The 27,156-nt window shown below is 37.5% G+C and overlaps 1 protein-coding gene and 1 long non-coding RNA gene across 2 annotated transcripts; one reads left to right on the forward strand and one right to left on the reverse strand.

Annotated features, from left to right (window-relative positions):
* Positions 1-3: 3 nt before the first annotated feature.
* On the reverse strand, positions 4-25,889 carry LOC106039343 (suppressor of tumorigenicity 14 protein-like). Its single transcript, XM_067002401.1, has 17 exons — positions 25,534-25,889; positions 25,033-25,198; positions 24,218-24,342; positions 23,222-23,289; positions 22,025-22,206; positions 21,890-21,928; positions 20,910-21,129; positions 18,857-18,996; positions 16,322-16,419; positions 15,501-15,613; positions 14,467-14,600; positions 11,603-11,710; positions 9,514-9,633; positions 8,691-8,874; positions 6,293-6,564; positions 4,572-4,708; positions 4-2,194 (listed from the first exon to the last, which is right to left on the reverse strand). The coding sequence occupies exons 1-17, from the start codon at positions 25,612-25,614 to the stop codon at positions 2,036-2,038; spliced, it is 2,346 nt and encodes a 781-aa protein (XP_066858502.1). The 5' UTR covers positions 25,615-25,889; the 3' UTR covers positions 4-2,035.
* LOC125181996 (uncharacterized) lies at positions 17,890-21,795 on the forward strand. Its single transcript, XR_007160794.2, has 2 exons — positions 17,890-18,553; positions 21,290-21,795. It is a non-coding gene; the product is annotated as an uncharacterized lncRNA (long non-coding RNA).
* Positions 25,890-27,156: the final 1,267 nt, after the last annotated feature.

The raw sequence follows: 27,156 nt of genomic DNA on the forward strand, positions 1-27,156 counted from the left end.
AATAATAATAATGCACTTTCAAATAATCGGCACAATTTTAAGACCATCTAGAAGGTACAGGTAAACCTTTTATTCAACTGAATACCAGAATTCTTAAGTCTCATAAAGAGCTTTGGAAACTTAAATCAGCTATACTTGGGCTCATCAACAGGTTATAAGTTCTAAGCTAGGTTTACTTCTAGGGTTAAAAGACTGACCTTATGACAGGAGTGTGGCTATCATTTTCTCCTCTGCTTTCTTTGAGACCAAAAATGCATCCAATCACATAAGTCCCTTTTCCTTTTAAGTCTCTTCCAGTGCAGTGTGGCCATATAGGCACAACTCTTTCTTCTGGCCAGGAAGAGAGACAAAACAGAGAACCTGACCTCGAAACTCTGCTCACTGCAGACTAAGGACATCAAAGAAAGCAGCATGAACCCACAAGAAGCATGCCAAAGTTCACAGAGCACTCTGCAGCCAGACATGAGGAATTCCCTTGTAACACATGGCAAACATTAGGCTCTACAGCTATGTAAAACTAAGTGTAAAGAGACTGTAAAAAAGTGCTAAATGCTGGGCAAGATGTCCAGGTACATCAAGAAAGTCTCAGAGCTGCAAAATTTTGCTTGTGTTTATGAAAAGACTGGGTTCAACATGAAGGCCTTCCTGACAGACCAATAATCCTGATACAGACTGCTTGCAGGTGCCCCAGGAGAAACGCCACTGTGCTGTGTTTCACCCAGTCCTGCATACGTGGTACCTTCTCTCCTCAGACAGCAGCAGCAATGTACTCCCTTATTTTAGCCAGGTGTATGTGCAGTTTCTGGCAGCCGGTGAAGCCACTGACGCATTGGCTTTCTATCACCCAGGCACCATGCTCATGCTGGTTTGAAGACTGATATATCATCATAACACAATTGCTACGCACTGCTTACAACATGAGAACCAGCTGAGTCCTCAGCTGTTTGGAGGGGGAGAAGAAAAAGAAGAAAAAAATAGTCATCTTGAAGTCTGGATACATACATACTCACGTTCTAGGGTACAGATCTGAGTCCCGTTGAGATCTGACTCCCACTTCCTTTTATAAAGGAAATCATTCTGGTTTTGGTGATTTCATCACAATCTGATATCAAAGAAGGCGATTAACTCAAATATACAATATTATCTTGATCAGCTACATGCACAAATATGTCTAATAAAACCTGTAAAAGTGATGAGAACGGACAGTATTCTAAATCCCTGACATTTTTCTAAGGAACTGGTAGTTTGTGAGGTCTTGTAGGATTTTTTTCTTGGGAACTTAATTAAAACATAATTCTCAATGCATTTTGACATGCAGTTTCCTGTTGTTTCATTAGAATTCAGTATTTCTTTCCTCTTTAAATATTATGCCAAGAAAATAAATGATGCTCTTACTGCTTAACTTTTTTTTTCATCCTAATGTTTGTGAGCTATACATTTGGTGGTTTTAGTAAAAGCACAGGAGACAGCCTAAAAGTTACAGCCCAGAAAACAACAGTCATGCAGTATAACTACACAATGAATTAATCTCAGATTTGTCTACTATGCTTATTATAGTAATTGTATTTTGAAGAAACATGAAGTAATTATTCATGTTTAGAATCCTGTAACATCACTAAGAGAATGTATGTGAGTATTCGTGGCCACATCCCAAATATATCCACATACGTCTATGCAGAGACACATACAGACAGCAGGAGAGATACACATGCAACTCAGAGATGGAAGGAGGGGAGAAAATCTGCAAAAATGATTTGGCTTTTTTTTTTTCTCTCCAGATTCTAACCCATTTTATTTGTACTTTTTAAGGCCATGCTGCTGGGGATAAGGAAGATGAATCTAAGGAACCTAAAGTTATCTGAAGTTGCTCTGAATCCAAACAGTTCCTGCTAGATGAATAACAAATGATAGTTTCTGCGTTATGAAAGTGCATTCTTTCACAATGAAACAGCCAACAGCATTTTCACATCCATGACAGACTACTGTAGGAATCAGCTTTCATAACGGAGATGATCTGCATTTTCTCCTTGGCACATCAGTTTGTATTCTGACGAATCCAGTCATAAAGTGCTGTCACCTTAGTGTATACACCAGGACGATTGCGCCGAGCACATCCTTCACCCCAGCTCACAATGCCAGCAAGGTACCATCTATTTCCCTTTCCTGTGCAGGCCAAGGGACCTCCAGAGTCTCCCTAAAATGAAGGGAGTTCAGCCATTAGCACCAAACACAGAGCACTGTAGCAAAAGTTAGTTATTTAGGGACAGTAAATACCTGTCCCTCTTTTTTCTCAAATTACAGTTTAATATTGGCATCTACTTTCTGGATAGAGTGTACCCGGCTAAAATATCAGATTTACTCATTTTGTTTTAACTTACAGAAGTAACACACCGATTAATACAACAGAAAGGCAAGAAGGTGAAAAATTGCTCATTGCTAATGTCCCATTACAGAATTTAAAGCAAGTGATCACAGACTGAACAGGGAGAGGTAAAGACAGGGATGGAAAAGGGGAATGCTGCTAACATTTGACCATAAACTGTTCAGACTGAAAGGCAGAATTTTCTATGAGGTTAAACAGGAACAGAAAGATACCAAGGAAAGGCACATTTAGGTATTAGCAACTTCATACTCAAGACTGCAGCTACATTTATAGAACAAGGGGAAGAAAAAAGACTTGAAGGGATATGCAAATAAGAACTGGCTTCTCAAAGGGAACACGCAGGTCTGTACAGCAATGTAGAAAAGTAAAAAATCCAATTTAGATCAGTTCACAGAATCAAAACATATTTGGGCTCAAAAATGATTTGTGACCTTTTCTGTTTTAACTGTCCATGCTTTCAGTGAACAGATCAGTTCACTCTGAAAGGTTTATAAATGCAGCTCATCTCTGCAGATTCTCTTTATGCATACAAGGCAATCAGCAGCCTGGGGTTTGTCAGAGGGTTCCCAGTTGGAGCTAAAACATGGAAGCGGTCAGAAGTAAGCCATGTGTTCGGAAGAGCAACAACAGAAAGCCTTCAGTATCCAACCAACCCAAGTTATCTGGCGATAAAAGAGAAGCCAGAACAGTTATTCTCTCTCTCAGGCTGCTGTCTTACTGGCATTTTTGATCATCCCAAGAGGCTGATCCTGAGGTGATTTGAGAAAGGAGGCTGGCCAATATTCTGTCCAATTACACAGACTGTTCCGAAAGACTGAGGGGGCTGTATGCAGTGGAAAGAGGAAGGATTCTGAAAAGAGGAACCATGAAAACCCAGCCTAACATGATAACTAAGTCTGAAAGAACACACTATTTCTCACTGAACTAAGTATCACCATCTAAAGATGAAAGTTGTTTGGAAAATTCACATAAACTGGGAATGTACTGCACAAGTTATATGTCCATAAAAAATGAAACAAATAAGGATGCCTACAAGGCTTGATCTGTAGTAAAAGGGTTTCCTAAACTGCCAACATCATTATTCTCCAGCATTGCACAGGAAATATACTGGAGGCAGGAAAAAAAAAAAAAAAAAAAAAAAGCAAAGATGCTACCCAGACCAAGAAGTTAAAGGTCCAGAGGGCCAGCATACTTGTGCACAAACACAGCATATTCTGCTGAAAACTGGATTGACCAGTATGGCATATAGCAAAACTGGTTAAAATGTCCATTTAAAAAAACTTAACAGTACTTTTTAAGCAACACGTATTTTGGAAGAATAACAAGCATTAGGTATATTACAACATGTTTTAAGCAAAACAATTCCAAGGCTTAAGGTTACAAACAAACCACACATAAAACTAGCAAAAATAATACTCCATTGAATTAGAACTTACAGACTACAGGAGGATCCTACAAATAGCCCATTGTGTATAAAGAAGTTTGACCCATTAAGAGCTATGATCTTGCAAAAATTTTCCCATTACGGTAAAGCACTAAACTTTACATATTACACAAAAGTTCTATCAAATTACCACAGTCTAAAATCAGTAACATGTTTTTCTCCCTTTACACAGTATCTGGTAAAATGACCGTGTTTGTAACTTGGAAAAGGGATATTCATCTTAGAACATTTAAATCATGAAAAAGTGCACAACTAGTTTAACAACTGGGAAGAAAAAAGAAGGCAGAACCAACACAGTTCAAGTGTGTCCAAAGAGCAGTTTCTGATTGCGTGTGCAAATAAACTAGGTCATGTAACTCGTGACAGCATGATGTAATGAAAACTCGTCATTATACACATGAATGAACATATGAAACTAAGAGGCAGCACTGCAATTGCATTTACCAAATTTATCTTACCTTTGCATCTTGTATTTCTTTGCAAAGTAACTTTTCTCAAGAAATTCAGATATTATCTGTACCAAATTTCCTTTCTTCTTTTTGAGATTATTTTTTTATTTTTTCTTATTTTTTCTTTCTTATTTTTTAATTACCGTATTTAATTATCCATACATTCAAGACATTTCACTCTACTAGTAAGGGGAAGAAAAAAAAAAAAGCAACAAAAACACTATCCCTAAACTGTGAACAGTTTTCCAATGAAAGCAAACCTTTCTTTGCAGTTGCTTGCCAAGTCCCACATTACCTGGCATGCATCAATGCCACCATTAAGATTCCCAGCACAGAGCATCCGTGACGTAATGAGATCATCATAGAGCTTGGTGCAAATACTTTGATTAATTATTCTCACTCTAGCTTCCTGCAGTGTTCTGGCAAGATGACCTAGAAAAATACAAATGTCGCAGAGGTTATGGCAGCTCTACCACAGAGATCACTTGTCTAAACAAAGGTGATCTAAATTCAAAATCTACCCAACTGGAAGCAGGAAACTAATTCCCCTCCCTTCAAATGTGGTCCGCATTCAGCTTTAGAACACTGCTGTCTACATTGACAACTCTAGACATAGACAACCCTATGCACCACCACTGTACCTTTTCCATTTCCTCAGCCTTTATTATGAGCTTTTTCTGCCAGAAAGTAGTAAAAAAGAAAAAGCCATGTACATTATAATACAAGATTACACACAATGTAACTTTTGAATGCCATCTCAAATCGTGTCCAAAGCTTTGTTATTTGCATTATGGGTGTGCTCCAAACATGTTCTAAGTCCTAGTAAATGAAATTTACGTTTTCTTTTACATCATTTCACTTCTAGGTAAGGAGCTGAGGAATGAAGCTGAGGGGTTGGGGTGGGGAAATTAAGCCTGTAAGCCACAATTGATACTAAAAGTTTGATTCTGTACTGTAGCATTGTCGTAGGGTGTCATTGTTAACTACATATGCTCAGTCGTGTTTTGGCCCAACAGTGAAAATAACCTTTTCAATACCTGGATGATCAGAAGTACTGGGTTTTGGTTTGTTTGTTCATTTGTGGGTGGGATAGAAATGAAATAAGCAAATCAGAAAAATATGTTGTTTCCCCCCCCCCCCATACTTTTAGGTTGATTTTAAATATTACCTGCATTATTTTGTTAAATTACAAGAAGGCACCATTTGAAAAAATCTTTGCACTTTATTAGGCTATTATGTGGTTATCTTAGATTTATTTTTTTAAATGCATATTAAGAAAGCCAGTATTACCATATAGATGGCTTCTAATCAAACATGAAGGATTAATGAAGGATTAGGTCTCCATGCAACACTGAGGACTACTGCAATGCTGGGAGCTGTCTAGGAGGAGCTGCCCAGGTCTCAGAGCTGGCTCCAGTTTGATGCTGAGATAGGGCCATGATCCTGCATGCTACCCCACCGCCCCCCTCCAATGCTGCTTGCTTTTTTTCTGCCTCCCCACTTCAGCATGCTGCTCTGAGCTGCGCAGGCAGAACTCTTCATGGGGCATACGTGAAATTACCTTTAGTTAAGACAGAAAGAAAAAAAAAACACTATTTTTGCAATTATTTCTGCTCATGGCCCCATATCGTCAACCACAGTCTTAGAAACAAAGTCTCGCTCCTCTGCAATTCCAAGTTCCTGTTTTCTTGACCTGAAGGTTGCTTATAACCTATTCACCAGATAAATTGAACCATGAGGATGAAAGGGGGCTTCTGTTTGTCAATCTATGATCATGTGCTTTTCAACAATCTGTGACACCATCTGTGACCCCCATACAGAGTATGGGTATTTGCACTTTTTACCTGATACACAAACATTCAGAATTTACAGACTAGCTACAGGAACATTTTAAAGCTTTTTATTAACCTACTGAGTTAACCACAGGTATTTTTCTCTTAGGACAATAAATATTTCATTGTTAGAGTATAAAATTAAGCTAAACTTGCAAGAAGTATATCCAGGAAACGAACATACTATTTTCTTTTATGGCTCCCCAGCCAGTTACATAGCAGACAGCTCCATAAAGAAATACTCTAGAGGTGCTTGGTAAACAAATGGGCTGTACCAGCTCGCTGAAGAATACAGGCGTCTCCATTTCCAACAGGGCTATATCATAGTCTGAGATAGATTGGTCATACTGTGGGTGAACAATAATCCTTTTGATTGGTCTCATAGCTACATGATTGCTTTTTTCATTAATAGTGCGTAAGCCCATATATGCTCTCCACACTGAAGGAGCTGAGTATCTGTAAAGAGAGTGTTTTTAGAGCAGCCCATTGCAAAGTAATGCAGCGTCAGTTCACTCTGCTTTATATACAGTTTGGTATTTGATGAGATTCATCAAAACACTGAATGGAGTAGAATACCACTTAGGAGGATAGATGTACTATAGTCTGTGTCTCCTAAAACATTAACCAATGGTACAAAATTCTATTTTGAAAATAACAACCTCCTGGAGCTATAAAATCAGTTCCTTGCAATGCAGATTTTTCACCCATCTTTACAGTAAGCAAAGCACTCTGTATACTCTGCAATACTTACAAAGCTGGCTTTCATTCAGGTATAATGAAAATGGAATGGTACATATTATGTTGTTATCAACCATGCAGTTTCACTCTGTAACAAAGATGACTGTATGGTTTTCTGTTGGCACAGAAACCAACTGCAGCTGATCTACCAAAAGTCCATTGAGTACAAAGGTCAAATCTTAATCAGGTTTAAAAAAAAAAAGAAAAAGAGAGGTACAGATGCACAGGTAGATCATCTGTCTTGACATTGGCCCACATGTGCTAGCCAAAGCAGAACCACACCAAGCATTTAGCAACGGGTTTCTTGGTGCTCTGTCATTACTGCATTTAAACTTTCAACTAGAGTTGATGTACCACTTGTCTCAAGTAAGAACCAGTAGTGGTCTTAAGTCAAACCTTTGTCTTAGTAGGCCAAAGTAAACAGTTCTGACATATGAGCCTCAAAAGCTGATGTCCATCTCACATTAGCAATGGTTCTTCAGGGTCTTGGTCATACTTGTGCTAAGTAACATGCCTGTTTCAATCATAATATTACTTTGTGCAGATTGGATAATTAAACTTGAAAGTGGCTGTTCGGATATAGCGATGTTCTATTTCTGCACGTCACTGCAGTCTTCAAATATTTATGGTTCGGAGCACAAGAATCAAAACTGTACTCAAAGTACAAATGGCCAGTTATTCTGAGAATTCTTTAACAGCCATGCTGCCACTTGGTAATGGAGCAAAACTGTTAGGCCTCTGATACCAGGATTCAAGTTAAATCATGTTGCACCAGGGCACACAGAACTGGAAATAAATAGCTTTTTTTATCCTACTAGGACATACACGTTTCTGTCCTCTGGAGAAAAGAGAGGACATCTACTCATTTAAGGATAACTAGGATATATTTACAGCTCAGGAAAATTATGTGTACAAATCCCTCTATGCTGAATAAAAGCTAGATTATATCTCAGACACAAGCTCTGCATTGCTATGTCTCAAATGTATCAACGACCTTTATTCAGTGTAATCACTCTCCTGTTAATGCACATTCTCCCACTGTATGCAACACTAGTGCTAGTGGATTAGTAACAAGTATTACCACGAGGGCATTTGTTTTGCCTTGAATGTAAAGCACAGGCATATGACACTTTCTTCATCAACTCAAAAATTTATGTGCAAATTACATGTACACATTGCAACAAGAGAACTGTGATGTGCTTGACAAGCAAAAACGTGATCTCAATCTTGTTTGAGCATGTGCAAATATATTATATAATTTAGAGTAATAGATTGTCTTAGACAAAGGCTACAAAATCTTTATGGTAAATGATGTCCAGTGTATTGCCATGAATCCAATCTTCGTCTCAGCAATTGCCTTTTATGTCCAGAATAGTCAATCACTGAAATTGAAATGCATGGTTTTCTATGCATTTTGAAAGTTAAACACCATGATTTAGAAGCCTTCTCTATTTATACTACGTGAACTGAACACTGGTGAGCTTTACTTGCTCCTTATCAATAAATAATTCTTTTCTTGTGAGAAAAAGGCCATAGACTCTAAAGGGGAGGAAAAAACAAACAAAACAAAAGAAACACCAACAACCTTTACCCTAAATCAAAAACAAAATAATGTGTTTTGTCATGCAGGATTCACTATCAATGGAGGCAGAATAATTGCTTCCGATATTTGAGACTTTCAAAGCCTGCATAATATGTCAAGGGTTCATGTATTGATATGTCAGAGTTATATGCTGATTCAATTTATCTACACCTGGAATACCTACTGCAAACTTTTGAATGCAACATTTTGAGGTTATAAACATCAAACTGCAAAACACTATGACAGCATAACCACTCCATACCTTACAGAATCAGAATCCAAGAAGCAATGGGCAGCAGACACGAGCCACCTCTTGGAAATAACAGATGCACCACAAACATGGCCATGTGCTCCCATTTGTAAACTTGCTTGCCAGGGCCACTTTCCAGATCTTGCATCTTCACCTCCAACAATCCTATTTTTCTTAAGCAGGTGTCTTCCACAAGCTAATAGAAAAATAAGAGAATAAATTAGTAAAGTAAAATGCGAGGTCATTTTACTTTGTCATGATTAATACATAAACTAACATTTACCTATATACCACAAAGCCACTGAAAAAGAAAATAAATAAAAAACAACCAACCAATCAAAAACAAACAAAAAAAACATATCTTCTTAGTGTGCAATTGGAACAAAGGTAAGGGTATTTGCCCATTTGCACTCAATGGGTAGGTTAGGAATAAACCAAACATTGCCTATCCTCCCTTACAGATCCCTTAGGAGGTTAGTAACTCAGAAAGACTCAATCCTAAACTGGGTTATTTCCAAAACATTACTTGAATAAGATCTTCTATTCTCTCTCTCCTTACACAGATCCTTAATTATTTCATTCAGCTCAAATGAACGCTAAGACCTACTAATTTAATAACCTGTAAATGTGCATTGCTTGTATTAAGTCATCACAGACAGATCAGTGAGTTTAAAAAAAGGAAGTACAAAATTCAAGACAGACATTTTCATACAGATGTTACCAGCATTTTTTTTTAATTCAGGTCTGATGTTATCAACTTCTACTTGACCATAGCATCAATTCCTTACTTAGTTTCCCACATCATTAACTAATCTTCGAACAAATGTTACCACACCACAGTTCATTTCATCAGATCCATCTGCACAGTCTCTTTTCCCATCACACTCAGGATTTGGTTTCAACAAGCATTTACCATTAAGGCATTTGTATGTATAAGGGAAGCAACTTTTGTAGGCTGAAATGAGAGAGAAGACACAGTGTCACATGTTCGAAGTCATGGTTTCAAATGATTAAAAAAACATGCACATTCAACCTACTCATCTATCATGAAAGTTGTTCAAAGCCACACATTCCAACGTGCCTGAAGTCATAGTCTGTGTGGGTGTAAACTGGTCCCTGTATGGAGTAGGACAGTGGGAACCTTCTACTCAGATTAATGATCGCACTAATTTAAGTCTCCACCATCTCTGAAGAAAGACAGCAGAGCCTTGAACTCCCCTCACTCCCATTTTATTTAACTCTAAACTGAGTGAACTGGGCTCGTCAGATCTGTTGTTTTATCTTCACCAACAGTACTGACATTGCAAATTATACATCTGTGTAGCAGATATCATCTAGAAGTCAGCTCTTTGTTTTTAAGAGAAAGTTCAGCATATATCATGGAAGAGCTTTACACCTTCCTCCAAGAAAATTTAGGTTAAAAGTTATCATAGTTTACTACGTAGGAATCCTGACAGATCTCAGCAGTGGGCATCCATTGCTATCATTCTTATTATCAGTTGTTTACAGTGACCTCTGAACAGCGGCAGGGATTTTTCCAGCAAACAAGGACATACTGCTGGCTACTTCAAGGACCTTAGATTCAAAGCAAGGCAAATATTAGAGGCAAAATGCAGCAAGTCCTTAGGGAGGCATTAGTAGTACCAGCAATATCAGTAATGTTGGCGTAAAGAACACACACGGCAAAAAAGAGCAGAATTCCCCAAATTTATGTCTCTCTCCCTTACATTATTTGGTACTGATCTGGCAGTAGTTGGGGAAAAATTGCTATTTTAACAGGATCACCATCAAGCTGTGGTTAGGTCATCCAAAGAAAATCTTTGTTATCCTGTGTTTAGCTTTATTAATTTGTCTGGGCTATCCCAATAACTAGTTATACTCTGCATGTTATGTTTCTGTTATTATGAAACTTGCACTTTGTGCTATGACAAAATACACAGAAACACTAAATTCAGTAATAATGCAGAATCATTTCCATTCACATTCTATGAATAGGCAATGTGAAGTAGGATGACTCTAACAATAGGTCCAAATCAGAAGAGAATTGAATTTGAAGTTCTTTTGCAAATTAGATAGTATTGAGCAGGATTCTTACATAACAATACTGTTAAAATACATTTAGTCATTGAGTTCGTAGGTCAGAGGACATCTCTAAGGATTCATTTGTAACCTCAGTGGATCTCTGTGGTTACACCTTATGTTTCATTTGCACAGGGATCAGTAGTAGAAGAAAGATTAAAATAGAACAGGTTTTTACTGCAGTCATAGGTCCTTATCAGGAAGCTGAGCATATCGTTTGTATTAAACAGCGACAACCAGTTGTGACAGCAGCATGAATCATTCCTGCTGCAAAAACAGAGCAGGGAATACTTAGCAGTTAAACTACAGCAGAGTGTAGCTAAAGGTGCATTCTTTCATTAAGTTAGGAAACAAGATTCTAGATTTTGTGTACTTAATTTTATTATTGATAGGCATTTGGAGATGCCATTTGCTTTCCTTGCACTTCTCCAAACTTTTCTTAAGTATGGACAGAAAAACCTGAAGAATTCATGTAAGCTTGTACTGTATACTTAGACAAGTAGAACCCACAAAAAGGAAGGGGGAGCCCTTTAAAAATATATATATTTTCTTTTGTAGGAGGAAGAAGATGGTATAGGCTGGCCATCAAAACTAGCAATAGCTGCCTGAAGTCTTTTTCAACACGTTAATGGACATTTACTACAAAAGTACTTCTTGAAAGGGAAAAAAAAGGCTTGGCTTTGTTTCTTACACACAGAATTCAACTCTACTTCTAATCGGCATGTCTACTGGAATATTCACAGGCTTAAAGATACAGTTTATCTGTGGAAAAAAAATGAAAATGAGCATATTCCTGGTTCTGCCTTGCACCACCTCTCAAACAATAGCTAAAAATATATACTTACAGCAGTTGTTCTCATCACTGTCCTCCCCACAGCTATCATCACCTTCACAGATCTTATACTGATGCTTACATTTCCCATCACCACAGTTCAACTGTTCTGGATCACAACCTGAAGAAGAAAGGTCTGTAAATTCTTTATATTCCTCATATCTGGCTAGTGGCCGTGTGCTGCCTTCCCTGCTACAGGTCAGATTGATGTTACTGTGCCATCTCTGTCAGACATAAATCTACCTTCTTGATAGCTTCAAGGGATGAGAAGATTAACCGCATTATTTAACTTGTGTTCTGCTCTCTAACACTGGATTACTTTCTAGTCACTCTTTCTGGAACCTCTTCATTGCTTCCCATCTTCTTTGATGTGCAATTTGGATACAGTACTCTAGCTGAAGCCTTCCCACAGGCAGCTGGGAAGATCCCTTCAAACTTCTGTCTTACATCCTAGTGTTATGCTTTTGTTTTTTGTTTGTTTTAAAGAAAAAAAGAAAACAAACAACTGTATGACTTTGTGACTCTCAAGTCAGATTTTGAGCCACCTAAGTATTTAATTACCTATTTTCAAACCTATACTTTTTTGAATGTAACATTTTCTCTACACATGTTCTCCAGCTCATGAGATACATTTAAAAAGCCGTCCCTCTTCCCATTGTGTGGCACTTTTTCTATTTTCTAGTTTGCTTTCACCTTGGTTCCCTTACTAAGTTTCTGACATAAGACATTGTCAAAGTACAATTTCTTCTGTATTTACCTTCTCACAGCAGAGAGCTAAAACTGAATCAAAAACTCCATGCTTGCTCTTAACAATTTGATACATTTTTTCAGTATTTACAAATAGTTTAGTTCAACTGCTTGTTGCTTTACTTACTTTTTCTTTTTTTCTGGAAGCTTAACTTGTAAAGACTGTTATAAAATTCTCATTTTTTCCTGTTCTCCCACTCTTTATAGGGATACATTACATGTCCTCTCCGCCAGACCTTTCAATTTTCACCATTATCCTTCATGTCACCTTACAGATAGCCACCAGTATTTTACACATTTCAGTATTTCCAAACTTCGTACAACAAACTGATTACAGGACACAAACAAGAAATAATTGCCCTACCACTAATTAATCACTACCATCTGAACAGCCTTTCCAGCCATCAGACTGATTGCTTGAAGAAATGCATATTCCATCTGTACATCTAAATTGTCAAAGACAAGCTAGAAAAACAAGAAATGAATGGCACTAACATGTTGTCACAGACTAAATTCATTAAGACAGGACTGTGTCATGAAGAAATGTTAAAATGGCTATTAAAAAACGAGGCTAATTCATTTACAAACTCAACTGAAAGTTAAAAGACTAAATACTATGTCACTTGGCATAACCTGCCAAAGACTTTTATTAAGCAGTCTGAATTAAATGGATCAATATTTATTAAATGGATGTAGAAAATTAAATTTATATTAACTTCCTTAAATTAAGATCAACTTTGAGGGTTGAAAGTGATGCAGCAGAGATACATACTACAATTGATAGTAAACATATGTGTTTTTTCACATGCCTTTTTTTTTTTAAGGTAATATATTTGACACACAAGGATCCAAGGAAAACAGTCACAAGTAGGCTTAGCATCACAAATTTCCTAATATTAAAAGGTTTTAGCAATTCATCTCTGTCCCACTACACTCCAAATTTTCTGATGTAAATGCTTTATGAAACACTTTTCAGATCTAGAAATTTCATTATGAAACAGCCTTTCAGCTAGAAATTCTTTCACTTTCACTTTAACAAACTAGTAATATCTAGGCAAAGGTATGTCTTGGCAATATATCAAAAATGTTTGTTCTCTTCCACTTCTTCAGACTTGCCACCAAAAAAAAAAACCAAAAAAACAACAAGTCTTGGGATTTGGCTTCTACACACAGACACACAAATATCTGTAGAAGAATAAGTAGACAAAAAGTTCCTGTTTCTCCCCAGGTCAAGGGGACTTAATTTTTTTCCCCTCTAGCACTAAAGGCAAATTAGCAGCTAAATCAGTTTGAAGGGCCAAACACATTTGTCCCACATTTATCTAATCAATTCCGATCTGGAGTCATTTAGTCCTGTTCACTGCCTAGCACATGATGCTGGCAGGAGGAAAATGCATGCTATTCGGCCAGCACTAGCTCAAAGCAGGAGTCACTGCCCTTATTTCTGATGAGATGCAAGAAAAAAATGTATATCAGACATAAATACTTCTACGACAACGACAAACAGAAGTACACTTGGTAAAAGCAAACCGAGGATCTGAGGTTTCACAATCAGATCTTTTGAAGTCACGGTGAACTTAGCTCCCTAGAGGTTAACTGGGAAAAGGAAGTTGGTCTGCTTAGATACAAAGAGAGAGAATGTATCTAGAAATTAGTAAAAAGTAAGCATTTACAAAGAATATACTGCATATACGTCTTGTCTAATTAAAAACACAAGTAAATGTTTCCATCTTCTTAAAAATCCCTGTTTCAACCTCTGGATGTCTCAAAAAAGAAAAAAACTCATGTTGGCAAAATAGTTGTGCTTAGAGTATCTCTGCCATACTATTTGCAGCTTGGCTATTTTAAGGTGTTGGAAAAATACCGAATAATTAGTTCTACAGAAAGTAAAAAATCGTATTTTCACTTTCCATTTTACAGAAATTTTGTGAATAGTTAGAAACTGAAAGCATAATTTACCCAACTTTCTACATCTAGTTGTTCAGTAAAATGCACAATAACATTTTAAGCATTCCTCTTGGAAAATAAATTAAGGAAAAAAAGGCACGTGGTCTTCTTGTGTGTTGTTTGTCTGTCAAACACGGTTTCTTAAAGCTCCTTAAAAACCCAAATGCATGCTTATTCACTTACGGTCTGTGTGACTGAAAGCTTTGTATTCAATATAAAACCCTTTATGGGTGACCAGTTCATCAGAATGGAAGTTGATTGCAACAGAATAGCCATATTCTCTGTTTCTGATGTCTTCTGAATTATCTTTACAGTATCTGACAGGCAAAAGTGAGAACAATGAATTTCTAATCAAAATGACCATTACCACCCAGTTACTTCTGCTGCTACTGAAGGGTACAAATGCCAAAAAGTAGTAAAGGTAAGGTTTTGTTGTAACTTTTTTTTTTTCCAGGGGGGGAGGGGGGGGGGGGGGGTTAAGTGTTAAAAGCTTTTCAGCCCAACAGAAATATTAGAAAGCCTATTTACAAATGCTGTCCACTCCATTCCACCCCACCATACCCACAGCTTTCCTGGGACAGCAAGATAATCAGCTTCAGAATCTACCTTATAAATACCAACCACTTCTCAGCATGCTTGACTTCAGATTTCCCATTTAGGCTAGCAAACTCCAGAGGTTACAAATCCAGCAATGATATCATACAACCAAACCCAAAACCTGTTGCCATTTCAGTACATTCCTTCCAAGAGACAAATCACTCTGAATATTCCCCCTTCTCCCTCTTCAACCCTCCCCCCGCCACCTTCTAATTTGCTTTATGTACTGAAAGCAGTTACAATCAGTAAAGAGTAACTGGCAAAGAAAAAGAAATTTCAGATGACAAAAGCTCCTCACCCATGTCAATATCACAGTCAGGAATTCACAGTCCTACTGCAGCTGTATAAAATCCTGCAGTTTTCTATGTTGTTGCTCTCAAGCAGAACAACAAAGTAAATATTTACCACTGCAGGAAAAGCAGGATGCTTAAATTAACATAAAGACAAATGCTTAGTGCTAGGGCAGGTTTAAGAATATTATTCTACTGTAATTCAATGAAAGTATGCCTTTATTTTTTGAAATGTATCTTTCTACACTGATGTTTTTCCTAAAGGTGTCTCATGTTGCATAGAACATCAAAGTACACATTAGTATGTCAGTAAATAGTGTATTTACTCACCTAACTCCTTCGATTTCTAGCCAATCTTTATCACATTTACTGGACCCTGGCGATTTCTCTTGAATTTGTATTACAAGGATTTTTAAGGAGAGCTTGTAGGCTGGCAATGGTGCCTAAAAATCAAAGGAGAAGTATCCCAACATACACAACCACAAACCATAAAAGGCCTAAGCTTCTGAGACAGTAAATCTTGTTTACTAATTATCAAGTAGAAAATATTGCCTTTTTTTTCATCTTTATGATGCACTGCAGCACCTTTGAAGAACCAAAAACTTTCTAATTTAAACATATATAGAGAAACATTTTTAGGCCAACTTTTGGCCAGAATGTACCAGATAAAGAAGCGTAAGCCTTCCTGCAGTCAGCACAAAGTACTATATCTTGAGGTTTATGCTATGTTTGCATATCATGTGTTCCAGTAGGTCAAATAAAATAATTAAGAAGGTCCTGCTTCTACACAATGCAGGGAAATAGTGTTTTGTGTATTATATGAGACATGATTTACATGACCTTATTTTCTTTTTCTAATATAGAAGCAAAGCACGGACTATTAGCCATTTACTCTGGCTGTTACGAATTGTCATCCACCATTTTGCTTCTGTCACTAGTAACACAACCTTTTGGAAGCTGGAAATCTCTCTCTCCCATAGATGGCACTTGTACATAAGAAAGAAAAAACAGGGTACACTACGATAAGTCAGGTTCAGTGGTCTTCATGTTCTCCCTTCATTTCGCCCGCATTAAAAGACATTTCGGGCAGTTTTATGCTTATATCGCATAAAGCAAAGTCACCACAACTCAGAATAGTTCCCAGCACTTACTCGGATGATCCAGCTGCAGTCAATATTTGGAGGGTAGTAACTCGGGTAATAAGGAGAGCTCAGAGTTCCATTCCAGGATATATAATGACCACCACACACTGGGGGAGAAATACATCAACACTGAACACAGTTAGCTCAAATGGGCTGAACTTGAGAGTCCACTTCACTTGCTAGGATCCTTCTCTATGCAGAGTTGGAATAATGGCTTGTAACATGATTAAACTCAGTTCTTGCCTGTATTAACTGAGAATCATGTAATATCCACTTCCTCATCGCTCTGAATTTCTCTCTCTTTTTCTTTTTTTTTTTTTTATCAAATTACAACTGAGAATACGTACAGAACACCTCTGACTGGAGTTTTAAGAAACTATCCTTTGACATTAAATGGAAGAATGAATCAAATGTGTACACGATAGAACATCCCTCCCCCTGCTTCCAGTTTCCTTCTGACCTTTCTGTGGACATTTTCAGAAATTAAAAAGCATTCAATCCAATGAGTGAAACCTCTGATTAACTTCATGTAAACCAGGAAGTTTCAATGTGTCAGTTCTCAGTCTGAAAATGCATACCAGTTCTGAGCATCATCTCTAAGGTTTTAGTTTCTATCAAAAATTCTCCTAGATATCCATCCCCTACTGCTTTTGCTTTTCCTTTAGCTAACAAAAGGAATGCAAACATGTATATTAGTGAAACTAAAGAAATTTTTAAAGTAGCATAATTTTGATGCACAGACTGGGTGTTACATAATTCTGAGCACACATCTTCAGAACAAAGTATTTCTAATTTGCAATGCCCATAGGAAGAGTATTTGATTAAACACCCACAGAAGCATAAGTTAAAATGGATAACCTTCTCAGAAGCTTACAGATGTACTATTCCCTATGATTTGTTCCACATGTTAAAAACATTAAACAACTTCTCAATTGTCAAAAACTTTCCTTTGGACTGTACCAAATAACTGTGGGTTAACTTTCACTTGTGAATCTTTTCTATCTCCCATAAAGCATTAGGGCTTACCCAAAATATTTCACTAATCACCCAAAACATCTGCAAAATTCATAGTACTCCATAGGTTTGGAATGTATTTCTTGGGACTTGGATGCACTTTTCTTATACCATCAACTACATTGAAAAGTGCTTTCAGAAAAGGATCAAAGACTAACTTTAGAAATGTTTGCTCTCGTTTTCCATTTTTCATCAACATACTTCTCCTGAGCTGAGGAGCAGTTAAAAAAACTCATAAAAGTGCTACTCTGCCACTGGGGCCTTCGTCTAGACATACAGTGCCTGTAGTGTTATCTGATTGCCTACTCTGCTACTGTTACTTGGTGGACAACAGCATTTATATAGTGTGAGTAATTTCTGGGAAATATGGCTTGGGTAATAATCAGGAAGAGAAAGTCTTCCATACCAAAGGATACACATACTAAGTAAGTTTGCAAATGACACTAAATTAGGAGGAGTTGTCAACTCCCTCAAGGGTAGAGAGGCCTTGCAGAGAGTTCTTGACAGATTAGAGGGACAGACAATCATCAACATTATGGAGCGTAACAAGAGCAAGTGCCAGATTCTGTACCTGGGATGAGACAACCCTGGCTATACATACAGACTGGGGGACAAGGAGACTGCCCCGGAGAGCAGTCCTGTGGAAAGAGATCTGGGCGTTCTGGTTGTCAGCAAGTTGAATATAAGTCAACAGTATGCCTCTGCAGCCAAAAGGGCTAACCATATCCTGGGGTTCACCAGGCACAGCATCAGTAGCTGATCAAGAAAAGTGATTGCCACACTCTGCTCTGTACCGATTTAGGTACTCATCTCGAGTACCATGTGCAGTTTGCAGTACCACAGTATAAGACAAACATAAAACTAATAGAGAGTGTCCAAAGGAGGGCTATAAATATGGTCAAAGGTCTAGAGGACAAGACATATGAGGAGCAGCTGAGGTCCCTTGGTTTGCTCAGCCCCGAGCAGAGCAGGCTGAGGGGAGGCCTCATGGCGGCCTGCAGCTCCCTCACGAGGGGAGCGGAGGGGCAGGCGCTGAGCTCTGCTCTCTGGGGACAGCGACAGGACCCGAGGGGACGGCATGGAGCTGGGACAGGGGAGGGTCAGGCTGGGTGTTAGGGAAAGGTTCTGCACCCAGAGGGTGGTCGGGCACTGGGACAGGCTCCCCAGGGAACTGGTCACAGCACCGAGCCTGCTGGAGTTCAAGAAGCGTTTGGACAGTGCTCTCAGGTAACGGGTCTGATTTTTGGGTGGTCCTGTGTGGCCTTGGGCTCGATTAACCTTGGGGGTCCCTTCCAGCTTCAGATACTCAGTGATTCTATGATATTCTCTATTCCTTGTTCAGTTTTCAGATATTCCTTTTAAGTGGATCAGAATGACAATTGCCTGACTTATATACCAACATTCACTCCCCCAGTTACAAGATACATTCAGGCATTCAGGCAATGTCAGCTTTTTTTTTTTTTTTTTTTTTTGGAGCTAACGAGGAATAAGTGTGCTTATGTAAGACATTTGTTTGTATTAGTCACTTACTGATTTTAGGGATTGCTTGAAAGTGAGCTTTTAGTATGTTCCTTTCTTCTCTTTTGTCCCGTGAGAAAGTAAGCAACATTACATTACTCGACGAAGTTAAACGTATAACAGGAGGAGTCCAGGCTCCAGATCCACACCACCTGGAATATTACAAAGATTGCATTAAAAACAAACAAAAAAATTCTCACATTCCTGTCATCTTTGCTGAGAAACTGGGCAAAAAACAATGATCTGGTCAACTGTGTTTCAGAAGTGTTCCCCTGGCTACCACTTTGCTTTTATTCTTCCACTCCATTGATACTATGTGAAATGCTAGAGTTTCCTTGCATCAAGGCTGAGTCACTCAGAGTAAACATCATGGATATTCTTGCCTAACAAATGCCCTGGATTTTTCAGACCTAAAGAAGAATCAGAAATTATGTTCTGGATTAGGTTACTAATGCTGGATTAATTACTTCAGTAGCAGCAATAGTACTGAAAAGTGGGTAGTGCTGAAAAGGCCACAAGTGCTCAGTGTAGAAGTGTTGTGCAGCACCTATGCAACAGATAACAAGCCCCAAAACTTTTGAACCTATTAGCATTTATCTTGGTTTCATGTCCCAAGAGCTGTTTCAAGAGATGTGGAGCTCCATGCACAGCAACTATTTCTTTTTGTTCTTCTTCTTTCGTTTAAATGAATAAGAGTTAATTTATATCCTGAAGCTTGAATACTTACTATCCCTTTTAAAGTGATATACTATTTCTTGCATCTCAAAATTAAATATTATATTTATTCCATTTTGAAATCTACAGCATATTTTCATTTTTTTCATTAATTTACAAACCTGTGTGTGAAAGATGTCAAGTACAAAACTAACAGGCATATGCAAAAATGCAAAATTGTCAGGCTGGCAATAGAAATGCCATAGGACATTCATCATTTCAGTCACTATATTCTTTTCTCCATTGCTTAAATCCAATTCTTTGATAGGCAGGTATCAATACACACATTCATTCTTGAACTTTGTCTTACAACTTATTGCATTGATGTTTTCTGAACACATTGCATCATATACCTGCATTGGTTTTGTTAGCTTCCTGGAGCTTTCACAGATGCAATTGACTTTACATTTCTATTTCCTAAAAAGCTGAGCCACTGCACAATGAAGAAGCAATCAGGTAATAACCCATAGTCAGAAGCAGGGCAGATGAAGCCCAGTATCAGACATGGAATTCTCTGTGCTACGCGCTACCTGCATGCAGTGCTGTTCATTTCAAGACACTCTGAGATGAATTCCTTACAAAAGCTCTGTCCTCACTACAAACCTAACAGTCTACCAACATGGGTGAGCTATAGGACTTGCTGCACAAGGATAGAGATGAAAGTCTGTTAACAGAGCTAAGAGGACTACCTACTCATTTCAAGTAAGCTAAACCACTACTAAGTAGGTACCTTTCAGACACTGCTAAATGAATCTGCATGCGCAGCTAATTTCTACATAAAGGTTCTTCAAAAAAATTTTTTTTTCTTCCTTAAAACCATCCATTTTCAGATTCTAAAACTTGTTAGTTTATTTTATTAATGAAGACAGATTCATGGCAGATAACGTCCATACTTAAAATCATAAAATTAGTCTCTGGAAGAATAGTAACAGTGGTAGCTGAAGATTACAAGATCATCTGATATCATTTATGTGAGTGAACTACAAAGGGACTTTGGGGATGAAGTCTTCTGTAGATACAAGCCTGTTTTCAACAGAGGTTTGCCTGTGACTGGACGTATTTTCTGAAAGTAACAGAAAAAAATAACAAAAAAAGTACCTTTGTATCAATAATTGTATGAAATCAAACACTAAAAAAAACAGTCAGAATGTAAAAAAAAATGCTGGAGTTATAAGTCATTAGGGGGTGGATAATATGGAAGATCTTTTGATTACCTTATTACAGATTTTTAATTAAGCTGTACTTGGAGGCTTTTACGTTTTGGAAGCCTGCTTAACATCAATTTTAAACTCTGCAGTTTCAGAGAATTTCTGTACAGCTCAAAAAACATCTTTGTCCTGTACTACCATACCTTGCGATGATCTTGTTCTGTAGAGGAAGAAGGAAATCATATGCAGATAAGCGGTGTGATGCACAGTTCTCTGGAGCGACACCATGCAAAGTGGTAACTACCAGTCTCACCACATAGTTAGAAGGAACTCGCAACCTCCATTGATAAAAAGACTTCTTGGGATTCATCAGAGTTAGAGATCTGTTGTTACCTGGCTTGGCATACAGGTCAAAGGATACCGCTACACAAAAGAATCTAGGTTAGTGTCTGAAAAACTGTTAAGTTGAAATATAAGTTATTGGCCAAAATTTCAGAAGAGGTGGCAATCATCTACCTGTACTTCCTGACTATTCTAATCTCTTTGTCACTTACTTCCACAAATCTACCCCTTTCCCTTCCAGGCTGCTCCCGTGCTCCTCCTGCTCTGAACAAGGAAGCACAATGCTTCACAACCACCACTGGTTCATCACACACTCAGCAAGGAGGAGGGGACCTGGCTGCAACTGCTGTCATCTCTGATGGAAATCTACTGCTTCCTTTGACATTTCTTCATCCATCTTCATGCAATGCAAACACTAAGTATAGGAAGCTAATCTTGAGGCTTGCTTGGTATGGAAAAATCAGGCAAAGCTAACTGAAGTTCTACAGTATTTGACTGAATGCTAAATACGAATAAACAAAATTATCTAGTCATAAGGCAAATAAATTCTGTATAATTTTATGCAGTAGCTTCCTTGAAGATGCCAAGGAGCCACAGCTTACTGCAATTCAGTGAGGACTACTCAACTTCAACCACTCTAGTTAGAACATCAGATTAAAAGCTGTAAGGCATTTTCAAACCAGCCTTTATTTAGAGCAAAAATAGGCCAGGGAGATCCGCACTCTGGTTTGTTTCATAGGCCCTATGCCCATATAAGAATAATTGGGAAAATGTCTTTTTCCTTTTACAGGATATATATTTTCCCCCAAAGTGATACTGCTCTGAACTGAAAAATAATTACCTGATTTTAGCATCGCATCATATTCTGTGGAATCTGAAACTGAAATTTAATAACTGTCAGCTACACAAGCCAAAGACACAAACTGAAGAAAGCAAAATAGGCAGAATAGATATTAAATGACAAGTACATTGTTACCAAAAAGCTCCATTGTAACAAGATCAAAATCTTCCTCCCCAGAAGTACTGAACATGTGAGGGAATTGTTTACTACTGATTTCTTTTTGTTCCAATGAGGTTAACTTTTTAAGAGAATCAACAATGTCTTGTGGTGCCCAGAATGTATTCCAGTAGTAAGCTCGAAGTCCATACTCTCCTTCACTGTGTGGAGGGAAAAAAAAAATCATAAATACACTGTAATTAGTATTTTGGACATGCTTTCCACTGGTCTGCATTTTTGGCTTGCGTAGTTTTATACTCAGTTGTAACTGCCATGCAAAGGGTTGCAGCTTAACATGGTGGCAAAAAGCTCTCTTGTTCAACATTTTTTTTATTTTTTATTTTTTAATACATTAGAAATACTTGGAAAATATACTGCTTAAATAGTAACACACAGACTGAAAACGACACCTAACAGAAAATCCTTGAAATAGTTATATGGAATTGGATGTTTCCATGCCTGCTGTATACTTATACACTTTAAAGGTCATATTATAGTTCTAGGTACGTTTTACTTGATATATTTTAACTGAGGCTACACACTATGCAACAATATAATTTTATGCCCATATTTTGGTACAACACTGCACACAATTCTTGTTAAAATAAATAATCTGCATAGGTACAAACGCAAAGTAATGTTCCAGTGATTCAAAGAGACTGTTCATCACAAACCTCCTTCCAAAATGGCTTACAGACTGACCTTTCAGAAATTTTCAGAGACTTTTTCAGAGACTTGGGACAGCAATACATCTGCTCAATGTATTTGCATTTCTCAGCAGGAGCTTAAATAGAGTGCCCTGCCCACAATTGCACATTTAAATTTTGTTTGGATGGGTTAAAAAGGAACTTCATTTAAATAGACAAAACCAAAATAAGTAGTAGAGAAAAAAACAAACAAACAAACAAACAACACGCCGGACTATGATTTCAAAAATCAGAAGTAGGGGAATAGGTTACAAAACCATCCATAAACCAAGGCTTCATTTCACTCACCAGTTCTACAGAGATCATAAATCACACTGTTAGTTTAGTTCACATCTTTATTACGTGTCTTTCATTCCCTGTTATAAAGATCTGCATATTATCCCAAAATAACTTTTAAAATCAACCAAAAAGACAAGAGTAACATAATTAAATATAATCACATGTAAATCACAAGCTGGAAATTACCTACCTGAATGCAGCCACTACAGATTTCAAGTAGTACTTTCCCAAGGTGGAATACTCATAGGATTCTGCAAACTGACAATTAAAAAAAAATTGTAAAAGAAAATGAAGTGTTACATTTTACTGTTGATATAATCTGTTACGTTACAAAATATTTATCTAATTTTTTTCCTTACCAAACACCCTACATATGACAGACACTATTCATAATTTTCACAAAACGTGTCAAATAAGGATCATAAATGTGCATTCATTTTCCATTAAAAAAATAAGCCATCACATTTACAAGAACATTGAGAAAACTCTTGATAGTTACCCATGAAAAAGAAGCATTTATAAATACAGCTATGCTGTTTTTTTCAGAGTTTATATAGTTATCTAAAATTTGTGGCAAATTTCTGTCATGCAATCTGGACATGAAAACTTGTATTGGCTATGCACAAAGCAGCTTTGAGACACTCAATTAGCCCTTTTGGAAAATACAGGCTAACAGAGAACTGCTTTGTGTTTAAGCCTTCTGTTTGCAAGTACCAAAGAAACAGCATTGATCTAAAAAATAGGAACCTGCATGAGAAGTGTTAGAAAGCCAGCATTGTTGTGGGAATAAAGGAAAACAAAACAAAAGGTTATGAATCAAATTCAAGCTATAATAAATAAATAAATAACAGATCAAAGAGATAATAAGTAGCAAGGAAAAGCATTCAACTATACCAAAACAAAACAGACTCCTAGACTTCTTTAAGAATAATTCATCCATAACCTTAAAATCCTCAGAATTTTTTTTTTTTATTTATTTTTTTTTTTTTTTTTACTATGAGAGAGAGATACATCTGTCTAGCTGCATTCCTAAAGTGGTAGACCTCCAAGCCACTTGTTTATTTTAAATTTATATACTTTGAAAGAAAAAAAAAAAAGTGTCTCAAACTGGAATCTTCTCCTCAATCTCAATTTGATTCTGTAACAAATATTTTTAAATAATTACTATACTTACATGGGAACTTACATAATTTTGGATTGCTTCTGCTTGCAGGAGGAATTTCTGTGATTTTGGATCATTGAGATCATTTGTGTAAGTCAGATTAGGAATTTCTACACTTCCACCAATATATATAAAAGAGGAAGCTGGAGCTGAGAAAAAAGCATCAAAAATTACCACATCTAATAACATTATGGAAAAGACTCCAGAACAAGAGGCTTGCAGAAACATGTATTTGTCTTAGCATCAACATGCATTAGTTCTTAAGAGAAACAAATACTAACAGCCAGAGTGCTGAGTCAGTTCCACCGCTAGAATAACAGATAGAAGAGGACTGAGGTATAGGTTCAGATAAAAGCATTTCCAGCAAAGCTTTCAGACGAGCATTACTACTAAAGCTTTAATTGTTAAACTTCCATTTTTTGGCATTGCAATCCTCCTTGAGAGAGACTATTTTAATGTCTGTAAGTTGAGATTTGGGAAGAACTGTACAAAAATCAGGTATCCATTCTGTCTTGAAAAAGTGAACAGAAGTTAGACAGTTAATTCCTATAGGTTCTTAGAAGAGATGATAGTTATAATAATGATAGTATTCAAAAGCAGAGACCAACAATTAGGAATAAAATATATACCTTCATTATTCTTGTGCAACTATCAACCACTAATTATCATGCATTTTGTTGCCTTAGCAAAGATGTTAAGGAGAAGGTAAGGACAAGGGAAAGTCAGTAATTACACACACATTACGTGTCTAGGTACTTAGTGCAGAGCTTTTCATACTAACTCTTCACACAGTGCAAAACACCCATCCCATTCACACCATGCTAGGCAGTAACACTTACGGAATGAGTAGTGCAGGAATAACACAATTACTGTAACCATTAAAGAAACCGAAGACAATATTCCCAGAAACCATCTTCTCCAGAAACACAGCCTCATCCATTTGAAAAAACAGTATTTCTGACACAAGCCCTCTTGGTAGGACAGGTAGTGAGGAATATACGGATCCTAAAGATAGACACAGGAAAGCATCAGTTAGTAGAGCTCTACAAGAAGAGCCACTATATCACTTTTTTTTTTTTTAATGTATTTGCTCTTTTAGATTTTAACAGAGGTTTAAATTAAGATAATGCCTTTCACGTTATCAGTTATGTAACATGTGAAAACCACATATTTATGGGTCACCTTGCAATCATCATTTCAAATTATAGAAGGGGAAGGAAATTGCTATCACTTCAGTTATAAGCAATTGCATATGAAGAACGGAGGTCAATACACACCAGAAGCTGGCAGAGAGATCATTTACTATGTTCCTGCTGTAAAGCATAACTGATATCTCTTACCTGCCCAGCAGTCTGCTCAGAGTGGTATGGAGCTGGTATGCTGTACACAGAAACCTGTCTGGAGGAAAAAGCCCGTATCATGATGCCTTGACAAATACCTTCCAACAAACCTAATAAAAAATCCTAGATGAACCTCATTTCTTAAATATAACCCAGAAGAGTGTACTGCTCTCCCCTCAACACAGACCAGGCTTCTCTCATTTCACCTTTGCCATACTGCTCAAAGCTGGAGCCAGCCGATCTGCAATCAAAGAAGGTGGGGAGGAAAAGTCACCATCACTGTAACTCTTTGTTTTCCTAACTGGCTAGGGTAAGATATGGATCCCATAATTTGAAAACATACTGGTTTTACCCTCCTTCTTTTAGAAATGCAACGGAGTAAGGTAATTTATGTCACAATGCAAAATACATAGAAGCAATTTACATGTAAAAAGTCACGGATCAAAGCAAATGATGTGATTTCTAAACAGCATATGATATAATCCACAGGAATATTTATAAGAAAAAAAAAAAATTTTAAAGACCACCTCAATTTTTCAGTTGTAAATGTGATAGCCTCAAGTCTATACCACAGAACAAACATTAACTGCAGAGCGATTAATTATCATATTACCTGTTTGGAGTTAATAATAGTATCACGTCAGCAAGCCAACAACTTCAGGGAATTTATATATGTGTGTGTGTGTGTATATATATATATATACACACACACACACACCTGTGTATAGAGCAAAGAACGAAACTGGGGGCATGTCGGGGGGGGTACCACAGAACTGGCCCAAGAAACCTGTCCTCCAGAAAACAAATGGAAACAAAGGAAACACAGGTCACATAGAGACTACAGAAGGGATTTACTGGAAGGCAATCCTCACAGCTCAGGAATGCAAAATACAGCTGTAGACAGACTGCTTTGTTCAAGTCCTCCTCTTTCTTCAATAGCCTGTCTCCACTACACACACAACCTGCTGATTGACTGACACTTTGCCTTCTCCTTCAGGGAAAAGAAACCTACAGGAAAAGCCTAGAGCAAATAAAACCTCTCTCACATCATCTCCAAAAATGAAATCAGGATTTATTCTTTTTTAAAAGGACATACATTCAGAGAACCCAATTTTATAGAGGTTTAAGATACCTCCCAGAGGGTAGAAGCATTGGTTTTATTTCGGTAAGGGCAAGATCATTACAATAACACACATCACCATATTTACTCATCTTGTCAAGGTTGCCTCAGGTAAAGAATTCAAATTCTGAGGTGGATGAAGTATGAACGATCTTGAATAGGGAGAAATTAAGGTAGGGAATAATGAGTTAGCAGCTCCAAACCATGCAGTCAATTAAAAACAGAAAGTGAAGAAGATATACTGCTAATGCTTTGTGTTCCATGCTTATCTGCAGAACTTCTGATCTCCAAAAACAGGTGCCCTGCACATTTGAGAGGATTGCGCTCACTTGCTGCAATTCCTTCTCTTCCTCTGCCAGCTGTTCTCACTCTAGGAGGCAGGAAATGTAGGATTAGCAGGAGTACTAATGGTCAATTGCTATTTCACTGTTACTGCTGTGTTGAGCCATGCACATCTCAGAGGAGATATCTGTCTCCAGCTGCTAAGTTGACTCTTCCATTTC

The sequence above is a fragment of the Anser cygnoides genome, chromosome 1, assembly GCF_040182565.1.
Source record: "Anser cygnoides isolate HZ-2024a breed goose chromosome 1, Taihu_goose_T2T_genome, whole genome shotgun sequence".
Classification (NCBI taxonomy): domain Eukaryota; kingdom Metazoa; phylum Chordata; class Aves; order Anseriformes; family Anatidae; genus Anser; species Anser cygnoides.

Coding starts and splice junctions, on each gene's coding strand:
- LOC106039343 (XM_067002401.1), bottom strand. CDS start 25,614: ATGATACGGGCTTTTTCCTCCAGACAGGTTTCTGTGTACAGCATACCA. Junction 22,207..23,221: donor TCTGTAGTGGCTGCATTCAG/GTAGGTAATTTC, acceptor CCCTCCACACAG/TGAAGGAGAGTATGGACTTC. Junction 21,929..22,024: donor TGTTACAATGGAGCTTTTTG/GTAACAATGTAC, acceptor ATTAAATTTCAG/TTTCAGATTCCACAGAATAT.